Source organism: Bos indicus x Bos taurus, chromosome 21 (genome assembly GCF_003369695.1).
Source record: "Bos indicus x Bos taurus breed Angus x Brahman F1 hybrid chromosome 21, Bos_hybrid_MaternalHap_v2.0, whole genome shotgun sequence".
Taxonomy (NCBI): Eukaryota; Metazoa; Chordata; class Mammalia; order Artiodactyla; family Bovidae; genus Bos; species Bos indicus x Bos taurus.
Window position 1 is genome coordinate 59904988 of NC_040096.1, and position 13263 is coordinate 59918250.

General features: G+C 47.2%; 1 protein-coding gene across 3 annotated transcripts in view; it reads right to left on the minus strand.

Moving 5' to 3' along the window:
- Positions 1 to 413: 413 nt before the first annotated feature.
- Positions 414 to 13263, minus strand: part of CLMN (calmin) — a 122016-nt gene continuing 109166 nt past the window's right edge. The window contains exons 13-15 of one of the 3 annotated variants that reach the window (XM_027521748.1): positions 12902 to 12998; positions 10293 to 10501; positions 414 to 7496 (exon numbers count right to left, since the gene is read on the minus strand). In XM_027521748.1, the coding sequence (XP_027377549.1) occupies positions 10337 to 10501; positions 12902 to 12998 (262 nt within the window). In that variant the 3' untranslated portion in view covers positions 414 to 7496; positions 10293 to 10336. Of the gene's footprint in view, positions 7497 to 10292; positions 10506 to 12901; positions 12999 to 13263 lie in introns of those variants that run through there. The other 2 variants (XM_027521750.1, XM_027521751.1) reach the window with 2 other exon arrangements.

Consider the following 13263-nt stretch of genomic DNA (forward strand, 5'->3'; position numbering starts at 1 on the left):
ACCACTCCTCAATGATAACATAAGCACGTGAGGTTTAACTCAGGCTGTTTTCTGAGGGACCTAGGCTATTACTACAGTAACTTGTTACAGATCACACAGTTGGTAAGAGACAGACCCAGGATTCAAACCTAGGCAACCAGCCTAACTCCAGAATCACAGGGGCACCACCACTCCCACAGGAAGTGCCATCATCACTACCGATGTTGTTCCTTCTTAGAGCTGCACCTGCAAAGGCGCGAGGCAAGTTAATGGTTTAAAAAAAAGACGGATTTCTTACAATCTCTATGGTTCTATAGTCAGTTGGCTTCACTTTTACCCTGGCAACAGTGCTCTTTGTCGGGATGAAGGAAAGACAGTGTAATTTCTCGTTGGGAAAGGCACGGATACACATGGAAATGAGAATGATCAATGAGCTGGTTGATTCATGAGATTTATACCCAAAATTTTTCTTAAGAATACATGTAATTTTACAAGACCATTCATCATAGCACCAAGCCTAATACTCCTTAATAGAAAACAGTCAAATAACAAACACTCCAGTTAATTTCCCACAGGTATAAATTATGCAAATAATCATTTATATCTTCATTTACAATAATTAATAAATAAGAGTGCACGTTCATACAATTTTTTTACAAAGATACCTTTTTTTTACAAAGCTACAGCTATGTATAGACTAAATAGACAAAATAATTCTTGTACTACAAAATAACATTTCACTTTTTTCCAATAGTTCTTAGTCCTCTCAGTAAAAATATTCAGACATTATCAATTAAGTCCTGCCATGATATTAAAAGAAACGGTAGCAGTGAATCTATTAAACATACTACAGACCTTGAAAAAATAAACCTATCATCACTCAATACTATACACTTTCAACAACTCCTGTGCCCAGGTTTACTAATTGGTCCCGACCTCGCACCTGCTCCACGGCAGGGACCGACCATCCTTCTGTATTTACTCTTTGTCTTTGGCCGATGTTACCAGCATCAAAAGTGACGCCAGCAGCTAATTTAGGGTGCAATTCAAGGGCAAAGGGTCTCTGTTTCATGGTACCCGTTCCCCAAGTGCCACACCCACCCCAGGGACATTCTACACAAACGTGCCAGTCTTTGGCTTCAAGGATCCAATGCTAGAATGCAAGCAGCCTCTGACTCAAGTGGAATTTCTGTGCCTGGACAGAGGAGCCTGGTGGGCCACCGTCCACGGGGCTGCAGAGAGTCGGACACAACCGAGTGGCTAACACTATGCGTGTCGATGCTCAGAGGGGCTGGGGGAAAGGAGGAGAATAGAAAGGTCCAGGTGTTTACATCTGTGTATTCCTGTGGCTGAACTTGTGAATTGCAACGAATCTGAGAAAACTGCTGCATCAGATGCTGATTTAATTTAAGGAGACCAGTTTAGTTCTGGGAGCCCAGGAAGCAGATCTTGCACATTCTACAAGCTTCCACCCCCACACCTTCCACAGACAGACTACCTTTTATTCCACCAAACCCTTTCCGAAGGCACCTTTCTAAATACCGTGCTCTAAGCTTTGGAATTCACTTACAAATGCAGAGGCACATTTATTCTAAGCAAATAGGCCACTAACTGAGATGTTTAAAAAAAAAACGAACTTGCTAACCTTTGGATTTTTAAACCTAGGATGAACTTCTAAAAAGAGGTCTTCAAACTTCCAACCCAGAAAGGTAAATGAATTATTCAAGGTGTCACAGCAGGCGGGACCGAGCTAGGACATGCGTTCCTAACAGCCAGGCCAGTGCTGTCCTAATCTGGAACACTGTCAACTCTCTAGGTTACAGACACTCTTAAGAGTTTCCTTTTAAAAAGTGTTTCAACCAGGCATGTTGTGGCTATCCTCACAGCAAAGTCCACTGACTTCTGGTGGGGCTAAGAGAAGTGGGAACTATCGCAAATGGGAGGAAAAAAAAAAAAAAAAAAACCCTATCAAAAGATACTTTTCTATTTGTTTTTGCAACAATGCAAAACCTACAACTTTTTAAAGGCAGAACAAAGAGGGAAAATGGTGATTCCTATCTCACAGACCAACCTGTTGTCTTACTCCCAGGAATTCATGTTCTCATTCTTATTTTAATCGTGTTCTGCCCAGGACAATGAAATTTGCTTTTCAAAGGAGGGGGCCTCTCTTCCACTCTGAAAAGCATATTAGAAGAACTGAGTGAAGAGCTGGGGGCGGTTAATTAAAGTCACTCACTCCTGAATGTTAAGACACTGAATTTATGCTGCTGAAGGCCCTTTAAAAGCAGTCATTTTAGTTATAAATTTGCAACCTTAGGGTAAAACTTGAATTTGGGGTGTCCTCAGGTATTAAAATTTTTTAAACTTATTTTTAATTGAAGCATAATTGATGTACAATGTTACTCAGTCACTTTTACAAACTGAGGATGAAGGAAATATTTAAGCAGTGTTGATGTGGAAAGTGAAAGTGTTAGTCACTCAATTGTGTCCAGCTCTTGGCAACCCCATGGACTGTAGCCCACCAGGCTCCTCTGTCCATGGGACTCTCCAGGCAAGAATACTGGAGTGGGTTGCCATGCCCTCCTCCAGGGGATCTTCCTGACCCAGGGACAGAACCTGGGTCTCCCACATTGCAGGTGGATTCTTTACCACCGAATCACCAAGGAAGGGTCAAAGTGTGCAGAAACCTAGAAAGGGGAAGAACACAAGGTGGGGGTTACAAGTGACAGATAAAGTTCACCACCTGCCCAGCTCTGAGGTCCTCACCCACTCTTGCCAACTAGACTGAAGTCAGTAAGAATCAGAATCACCTTGGGGCAAAGCTTATTTTCTAAGCAGTGAAGTCCTGGGTGGAAATCAACGTTTGGAAGGAAGTCCCATATTTGCGGTTCTGCCACCTGCCAGCTCTATGATCTTATTATTTTTCCTTCTTGTGTTTTAGCTTCCTCTGAAGCTAAAAGCACCACCTCCTGTGCTGAAAGAACCACCTCCTGTGATTGTTAAGGGTCCAGTGAGTTCATGGGTAGACTTCCTCTTATAAAAGGTATGAGTTAGGTTTGAGACAGAGCAGCTGGCAAGAGGGAGGTGGGTTGGAAAGAAGCTGGGAAAAGCTATGGTAACTGAATATAACAAAAGGAGGTCTAGTCAAAGCTTGGCGAGGAGGGACAGGCAGGCAAGGAGCTGCTGAGTAGCATACAATGTTGTAACGAGCTCACAAGGAAGCTATTAATATTTTTGGCTGCACGTGGAACTTTCCCAACCAAGACTCGAACCTGTGTCCCCTGCAGTGGAAGCATGGAGTCTTAACCACTAGACCACTGGGCAAGTCCACAAGGAAACTATCATTCACTCAACAAACATGTACTGAGTATCTACTCTGCACAGAAGATGGTCAGAGAGGTTATTTGCCCAAGGTCATCCAGGTATCTGGAGACAGAGCTGGAACTGGAACCTAAATCTAGCTGATTCCCAAACCTGCCCTCCTCCCCATCCCATAAAACCTCCTGGGGAAGGAAGTGACTATAAAATGAGTGGGCGGGCAGCTTCAGTTAGAGAGATTTCTGCCAGATGAAAGCTGGCCTTGACATCTAAGTGTCAGGGATTTTAAAGTTACCAGTGGGATCAGGGCCAGACTGTTGTGTATTTAACACCATGTGGTCAAACAGCCTGAAACACTGGCTGTCTTCTTCCCACAGAGGAGGATGCTTTTTGGCTTGTTGGTATTATAGCCCTGGGCTAGAGGTGACTGCTTGTCAGATGGGTTTTCATCAAGGTTCTCAGAACAAATTATAAACATCTAAGTTGATCTTCCCTGTGCAGGAGGACTTGGCAATTCCAGAAAAATCAGAGGGGTTCCAGAACTCTGATGATCTCTGCTGACCCTTGGGAAGTAGGGGCTCAGAGTCTCCAGGCCTTTGCCCCTTCCCAAGATGGCAGAGCCCACGAGAGTGGAGGACGGTGAAGACCTGCGGGTCACTGTGGAGCTGTCATGCATTAGAGAACGGAGGGCCAGGGCTCACCTGGAGCCTGAGGCCACAGCATCTGCATGCTCGCCATGGAAATGGAAAATTCTGGATGCAAAACAGAGTCCCGGCTCTGCTCGCATCAGGTTCACTTCCCTTGGCTGACTGTTTTTCCTCAACGAGATGCCCAACAAGAGACAGCGCAAAAAGAGATCCATGGGATTTCATGTCCAGCAAAGAAGCCACATCTCATTTCTTGGCTCCCTGACGCTGGCTAACCGTTAAGGCAAACTCTGCAGCCATTTCCAGCAAATGAGCATGTTATCACTCATGCTGGCTTTCAGCCTTCAGCTGCTCAGCCCAGGTCCTGGCCCTCGTCCTGAGCGCAGCCCCACTCAGCAGCTGGATGGACCGGATGAAGAGCCAGCTGTTCAGTGGGGCCTCAGGACGGCAGCTGTGGCCCCAGGCACTGAATCTGCCCCCAAAGGTGGTTTCAGCAGAGATGATGCAATGTCGGGGCGAGAGAAATAACACCTCTGGACCCAAAGGGCATCACGGGCTCTTGTTTTCTGGCCAGAGCATCACCGAGAAGGTTCTGAAGAGCCATGCTGCCTTGAAACTTGCACACAGCCCACCTCGGGGACTTCAGGACGTCAATGGAGATGGCTGGGGAGGTCTCCAAGCAGAAAGGAGAGAGAGGCCACATCTGCGAGCTGCAGTGGCATTCTGGAGAGTTAAGAAAAGCCAAGGTCACATGAAAGAGAGTGCGTCACAGGACTGCCCTTCAGTGACACGACCATGGAGACAGAAGAGTTCTTAACAAGGAAGCCACCATGAATTCTGGTATTCAAGAGATACAGTCTTTCCTTGTTTCCTCGGGCTTGTGTCTGAGATCAGCTCCTAGATGTTCTGAGTCCTTGATGTGAAAGGAGGTGCAAGTGAGCTTCAGGGACCGGAGGCTGGAGGTTTGCAGAAAACTCACTTGGGTGTCAAGATGTCCCTCCTGAGGGCACTAAGCAACACTGGGACTAGTCATTTCTCCTTCCTGATCCTCGTCTTTCTCATTTCTTAAATGAGACACTGTGATCCCTACGTGATCCCTAAGGCTAGCAAACAATCTACAATTTATGGAGATCGGCTATACAGGGAGGCAGCCTCCAAATCTTCTGCCTTCTATGAGATCAACCTTCACACAGAGCACGTTAGCACTGCACAGGGATGAGAGGAGAGCTGGGGAGAATTCTGCTGAATCCCAGGAAGGGAGAAGCAGCCTGTGTCTGGAGTGGTTGTCTAAGGGGCAGAGAAGATAGTACTCCATTCTCAGTCCTGGTGGGAACCCATCTCCCCACAGAGTCCTGGCTTGACCGGGAAAAACTGCCCACCCAGTTCCAAACAGCCACCCAGTAGAGGGAGCAGCCGTATTGTTCACTGGCCGACACCAGTGTGGGCTACTGGTTTCCCAATGAAGCAAGGCAAGGAAAACATAAAAAGTGCATGGAGCTTGGGGGCAACGGGAGCTCTAAGATGGTTGTGTAGGGGCAGGAGGTGAAAGAGGCAGGAAGGAGAACCCCTATCTGCACTGTGGCATCAAGGGGAGCACTGTGTGTTCCCTCCCCAACACCCCCAATCTGGCCCAGTGCGAACTGAAGGCGCTTGAACACCACTGGCTCAGCAGGACTCAGGGCAAGTTCACAAGCATGTCCACACAGCAGCGAGCTTGCCTAACCAGCAGGGAGAGAGCACGCAGGGGACTGCATAGAGAGGGCCCATGTGTTCGAGATGGTGACCTGAGCACGTGGGCTCATGTCTTCCCTGGCGAGAGCCCACAGAAACAAGAGCAAAGGAATGGAAGTGATGGCATCATGAAGACAGAATGATGGAGAGGAGGTGACAACAGGTGAGAGATGCCAACCCATTTATGGCAGGGGCAGAGTGGAGGCAGACGGGCAGGGCCAAGGAATCCCAACACCTCGTATGTGCAGAGGAGAGGTGCGGTACCGAGCTGCAGCCACTCCTCAGGGGAAGCAGAGGAGGTCCAACCCAGGGACACCAGGCACAGTGCGGCGGGACCGATTCACTGTGTCTACATACTGATGGTGATGAGACGCCTGCTCAGAGGTCAGGGTGCGGGCACTCAGGTGTGCGCCAGCATGTCTGGGTACGGCCCTACAGTCTGTGTGCTGCACAAAGAGGCAAGGCTAAGGGGAAACTGGGAGTTAACTCTAGCCCTTGCTCTGTTCCTTGAGCCTTTCACTGGAGAAAGAGGCAAAAAATGCGCCTGCCAGTTTGGCCACATGCCCACGGGTGGCTTCTGCCCCAGAGGGGCACCTATCTGGAAGTCATCCACTCAGAGGGAATGCCCTTTTGAAACTGCACGAGGGCTCTGCATAGGCTAGTAGCAGCCCTGTGTATGCTCAGAGAGAAGTGGAAATATCTCTAAAGAAACACAATGAGAAAAGACCTGCATAAGACCTACTGATATGTGTGGTTCTCCCCTGAAGAGTTCAGGTGCCCACCTGGTGACCCTACAGAAAAATGCACGAGTTGACAGACAGAGTTTCCAATCCATTTTTTGAAATATCACTCTTACACAAGAACAGATCCACAGGATCACTAGATATCTCAAGAAAACGTGTATCATGAAAGACTGAGATTAACCAAAAGAAAGGGGACTTAGAGGAAATAAAAGCAAAACAGCAGAAAAGAAGTTCCTCAAAACCCCACTATCATGAACATCCAGGGAGAGAAGTTCTGCAGCCAAGAAACAAGAACAGGACCCTATAAAACAGAAACAAGAGAACAGCCACAAAATGTCTTGGAAATTAAAACCCATTCACCAGGAACACTGAGAAGTTAACTGTCTTTGCAAGCAGATAAAAAATTAAGAGATGAGAAACAGAAAAACTATTAGAGGATTAGCCTGGGAGGTCCAACATTGGAACAACAGGTGGTCCAGAAAGAAAAAATGTGAACAATTAGAAGAAAACTTAAGAAATTTCCCACGAGAGCCCAGAACGAGGCACACCATCAAGGGCACACCGTCACTGGGACTGTTCAGAACACAGAGAATGAAGGGATCTGAAATGTTTCCTGGGAAGGTGGAGAAACCCAGGTCACAGCTAAAGGCCTGGGAATCAGAATGACATTAAGAATCTCAACAACCACGTTGGAGGTGGGAGTGGTGGGAGGGTCTTATTTTCCACCCACAATTCTATATCCAGCTACCCCTGGGTAAGGGCAGAATAAGGACATTTTAAGTTATGCAAAATCTCAAAAATTTACTTCCCATGTTCTTTTCTCAGGAAGTTATTAAGGAAGGTACCACACCAAAATCATCATCATCATCATCATCATCAAGGAGAAAAAAATTTGACGAGAAAAGACAAGCAACTATAGTACACCATTTGGTTCAGAAGTAAACAGACCTCGTAGGCTCGCGATGAGGAGAGATGCACCAAACAACAAAATCTAACCATGCTGGAAAAACAAAGTGGGTTAGGCTAAGAGCAAGATCCTTCTCGACCATGGTAGCAAGCCAGCAGGTATCTTGGTATTCTAAAAATAAAAAGAAATATAAGCATGTTATATAGAAATGCAAAGGTAAATATTAGAAGAAATAGGAAGAGTTGAAAGGGTTACTTCCAGGAAGCAAGACACAGGAGATTGCTAGTTTCCATTAAAAGCCTTCTTGTATTTGTTTCTTTTAAAACTATGAATATGTATTACTTGGATAAGAATTAAAAATAAATTCTTAAAAAAAAAAAAGAAAACATGGGGTGGTTTGTCCTGCGGGCTTCTTACTCACCTTCTATAACTGACTTTATTCACACAAGCCTATCCTCAAGTGAGAATCTTTTTTTCTTAAAAAAAAAAAAATCAGTTTGCTGCCAACTTGAACTAAATGATTTTCAGGCATCTTGCCAGTAGATGGTTTTAAATAATATTACACTTTGTAATGGGTGAGAGAGAAAACCTGCAGACTTTTCTGAACAAGGTCTAGATCCTTAAAATGAAATGATTAACGCTTGGGTCAGCTCTTCCTTGGCTCTTCAAGCATCTAATTTCGGTGAGGACTGCTTGATGTCCAGAGTTATAAAATATCACACACATAATCTTTAGTATCTGTACCTTTGAGCGTTCAATGATGCTAGGGAGCTCATTAATTAGCTCATTTTCCATGGGACACTTGGCCCTGTAGATGGAATTGCTCCAAGCTCCCAACAGCTTTCAGCTTGGATGGCTTAGATTCGTTCATGGAGAGAAGGCAGGCTATAACTAGAGTGGGATAGAAGTCAGGTTTTGGCTGTCATCAACTCAAATGTGCTAGGTAAATTCTTTTGGCCATGCTGGAATTCTGTAAACTGGAGACCCACTGCTTGAAATAAGCAAGCCCTTGGCTTGCAGAGAGAGAAGCATGATTCTTGGAGTAAGAACAACACTGGTGTGTCAGCTGACAGGCTGTTAGAGCCGTGAAGGATATTCCAGAAGGAACGGGCGACAAGCCTGGAAGTGAGCAAAACTTCGTGGGAAAAATACGAGAAAAAAACAAAGGTTGGCTGTTGACCTAAGAATTTTGGTTTTGTTTTAAATGAGGACATTCTTATCTATTCGTTTTATTATTTTATTTTTTTCAGGACATCCCTGGGCCCAAGAGAAGTTCCCTAAGAGAGGGGACAGCTCCGGGGGGGACATCGGGTGGCCTGGGTACACTTGCAAGTCTGCTACTGGTTGGCTGTGCCATCTTGGTCAAACGGCTCTGCCTCTCCAGGTTCAGCAGCGAAGATGCTGTCTGAACGCCCCTCTCGACCTCGTAGTCTGTGGGTTTATAAGTCTCACTCAATATGCTTTCTGAGCAGGGGAGGACAAGGGGAGGAGGAAGCGATACCCAGGGAGGCAGGGCCTGTGTCTTGAAAGGAAGCAGGGAGCCCAGGGTAGAAGGAAGACGGAAGATCAATGGGCGGCTGGATGCCGTTCCTCTACCACCTGCCAGTTCTGGCTACTTCTCAAGATGCCTTCTGAAACCTTTCCCCTTTTCAAGAAAACCATTATAACGGACCACAAAGGACGGCGGTGCAGACTCGCACTGTGCGGCGGTGCGCACACAGGTGTTCTCGGGGCAGGAACCTGCTGGGCTACTACCTGCTCCAACACCAACCAGAGCTCGTTCTCAGCCAGGTCACCCCTGCCCTCCTCCTGGGGCCTTGGGAGGCTCTTGGTGTTTACAGTACTCTGCAGGGCCTTGGGTACCAGCCTTGGGTACCAGCCTTGGGTACCGGCCTCAGGAGCCATGGATGGAAGCCGGAGGTGGGGGGTGCGGGTGTAGGACTGCCCAAGACAAAGCAAGAGGGATCCCAGGCCTTGCCGAGTCAGCCAAAGCTCTGCTTTTCATGTTTCGACTAGACCACCCCCTGAGAATCCTCTTGAAAGGAGGATTCCATGGGTGGAAAAGGTTTGAAAAATCACAGCTTTATCTCAAATCAGTCAGTGCAAAAGCAAAATGAAAATGCATCCCCTCCCTAGAAAAACACCCTAGCGTGAACAAGTGTGCACTGCAGCTCATGACCCAGCCTTTACTTTCTGTGAATTTTGCCGATTGTGGACGCACTTTCCTGGAGCCAGCAGTTTTGTGTTGTTCTTTGGATAACCCCTTCTCCCACCCCGTGAAGACCACGACCAACCACCAGACCACCACAGGGCCCCCAGCGCCTTCACCCAAATGCCCCTCTTGGAGGAAAGTGGGGCAGTTTTCTTCCCATAAGGGCTCTCCCTGGGGTATCCATCCCCTTTGTCATCAGGAGGTAACAAACTCAAGTCCATCTGGGACCTTAAAAGCCGAGCAAGCTAAGAATCAGTGCTTGTGCTCAGTCGATGAGTCGTGTCCAACTCTTTGCAACCCCAGGGACTGTAGCCCGCCAGGCTCCTCTGTCCATGGGATTCTCCGGGCAAGAATACTGGAGTGGGTTGCCATTTCCTTCTCCAGGGGATCTTCCCAACTCAGGGATCGAACCCGCATCTCTTGTGTCTCTAGCACTGGCAGGCAGATTCTTTACCACTGAGCCACCTGGGAAGCCCCATAAGTCTCAGCCATGAAGCTTAATAGTAAAACCTGGCAGAACAAGGCACACAAACAAACCCTACCCAAGGATCCGGCCACACACCTGAGTGTTATGTTCACAGCCTAAGAGAAAAGCATGCTTAGGACTTACAAGAAAAGAAAACGAAAGGAAACATGAAAAAAAAATAGTGGGGAAGGGTTGGGGGGGTGGTCTAAGTTTCCTTGATGGTCTTCCACTATCTGCAGAAGTGCCCCATCCCGAATAGGCAAGAAGAGGAAGGAAGGAGAATGCCCACCCCACGGCCAGGGTCCTGTCTCTTTTATTATGCAGACGCACGCATCAGAGTCTGTTGACATCCAGCTGGGGGAAGAGCAGCAGGCAGTAAACCAGGAGCCAGAGGAAGAGGATAAAGTACATCACGTCCGGCTGCTGGACCAGCTGTGTCAGCGAGTCGCTCTGGGAGCTGTGGATCTCCCGCAGCCTGGCTTTGCCCGAGTGGTTGGCCTTCCTGCAGGAGGGAGACACACCAAAGCAGTCACAAGCAGGGTTCCTCCACCCAGGGGACCCCCACTCCCTCCCTGTCCTCCAGCCTCACTGCCCAACTGGAGAGCCAATGGCTCGGTTTCCCAGCGAGGGGCAGACCCAGGTGGAGGGTGGGGTCCCGGGACGCTCTGAGCTTTTAGACCCTCTCAGTTCATCTCCACGACACCAAAACAGAGGAGCTGTTAGCCCCAATCTGCAGATGGGCCTGCTGAACCTCGTGGGGTAGGTGGAGGGTGGCTTTCTCCAGCCCACACAATGACTTTTGTGACAGAGCCAGGACCCGGGCCAGCTCTGCACCCTCCTCCAGGATGTGTCCTGTTATACAGCAGTGCCCTGAATGCAGAGTTCAAGGCTGTCAGCTCTTTTTATGCTCCCAGGAACAGAGGGGCTTCCTAAGGAATCTAAGGAGAGAAATGAGGCGTTCCCTGCTAACTGATCATTTAAAAACAGCCATTAGCAACAAAAAGACACACCTCTCTACCATCTAGTTTTTGTTCTTGGCTTCGGAATCTAACCTTGAAAATGATTACCAGGTTCCATATTGGTGAGAGGTATCTTTCTTATTTTCTTTTTTAAGAGGACAGAGTAGATATATAATTTTAAGAGAGTAAATATATATATATATATATATATATATATATATATATAATATCTATTTTTATTTATCTGGCTGCACCAGGTCTCTGTTGCAGCATGCGGAATCTCTGTTGTGGCAAGCGGGATCTAGTCCCCTGACCAGGGATTGAAGCCGGGACTCTCTGTGTTGGAAACATCGAGTCTTAGCCACTCACTCTCCAGGCAAGTCCCTCTTCTCTTATTTTTATCTTATTTTAACAGAAAGTGAAGTGAAAGTCGCTCAGTCGTGTCTGATTCTTTGCGACCCCATGGACTGTATGGAATTATCCAGGCCAGAATACTGGAATGGGTAGCCTTTCCCTTCTCCAGGGGATCTTCCGAACCCAGGCCTCCTGCATTGCAGGTGGAATTCTTTACCAGCTGAGCCACCAGGGAAGCCCAAAAATACTGGAGTGGGTAGCCTATCCCTTCTCCAGGGGATCTTCCTAACCCAGGGATCGAACCCAGGTTTCCCACATTGCAGGTGGATTCTTTACCAACTGAGCTATTAGGGAAGCCCTGCTGCTATTGCTGCTGCTAAGTCACTTCAGTCGTGTCCGACTCTGTGCGACCCCATAGACGGCAGCCCACCAGGCTCCGCCATCCCTGGGATTCTCCAGGCAAGAACACTGGAGTGGGTTGCCATTTCCTTCTCCAAGGGAAGCCCTAAGGTAGCACTAAAATGATGTTTTACTGTTGCCTGGTGGAGGGAGTCTAGAAAGGGGCTGTGTGGTGGTGACAGAAAAGGCTCAGAAGACATTATCTGATCGCAGTCGGGGCTGGGGGTCTCTGCTTGCAGCTGCATTTATAGAACCCGTGTGTAAGCTCCTCGGGGTCAATCTGGGGCACATGACAGATTATGAGAAGCAAAAATCACCTCTTCCCTGAATCATCTCCTGATATAGCAAGAAGCCAGGCCAAGAGGGGATTAAACCTTTGCCCTGGTCTGGAAACTGAGTGATTCCCACGCAGATAAGGGGCAGAATTTCTTTCTTCTTCTTAAAACTGTTTTTAGAGAAATTTTAAACTACTTTTTTTTTATTGCATAGGTAATAAATGCTCAAAAGCATAGAAAACGCGACGGCATTTCTCAACCTTGAGGGTTCAATTTTCAAAGACTCTATCTCATAAAAGCTAAAAGTACTATTTTCCTATGAGGATGTCAAGCCCAGTGGAAAATGTGAATTAATATTTCCATTTTACGGCAGGAGAGGGAAACAAATCTTGCCTCTTTTTTTTTTTTTAAGAACCGGAGAGGTAGACGTCTAAAGATCACACTCCTGGCTGTTGGGAAATTTTCAGAGTCTTTCCGTTTGAATAATCTAAGTCCTTCCAGGCTTCCCTGGTGGCTCAGAAGGTAAAGAATCTGCCTGTAATACAGGAGACCCGGGTTTGATCTCTGGGTCGGGAAGAGCCCCTGGAGAAGGGAATGGCAACCCACTCCAGAATTCTTGCCTAGAGAACCCCATGAGCAGAGGAGCCTGGCAGGCTATAGTTCATGCGGTCACAAAGAGTTGGACACAACTGAGTGACTAACATTTTTCAAGTCCTTCCAAGCCAATTCAAATCCATGGCAAATACAATAAATAAATAAAATTAAGTGATTCAATAACTTTAACAGGGATAGGGACATCTCAGGATTGTCAGAGTTTCAGATTTGTCTGCCTGCTTATGTTCTAAACGGGCGGTGTTACAACCATTTGACACTCAGTCTGGGCCATCTAGTTCTCCGACAGTAAGAAATACTTTCATAGACATCCTGGCATGTTTCCACTCCCTCTTCATGTCTGCTCTGATGCCATAAAACTGTAAAATCAGCTCAGTGAGCTTCTGAGTATTGTACCTGTGGTGGCGACACAGAAGGAACACGGTTGTCAGGGGCTACAGCATTTTAAAAAGCACACACAGTATCCCATCCCTACCTCCTCTGCCTGGCTCTGTTCAGAGGGCCAGCTGATGCCACTGCATTATCTCAATGAAGACTCACACCCAGGTCTCATGACCCAGACCTGCCTTTAAACCAAGTCATTTTTTTCTGAACCGTGCCCTGCTTGTCAACCTGGATTCATATCTACGTTGCCCTCCCACTCACATTCAATTTCCATTCA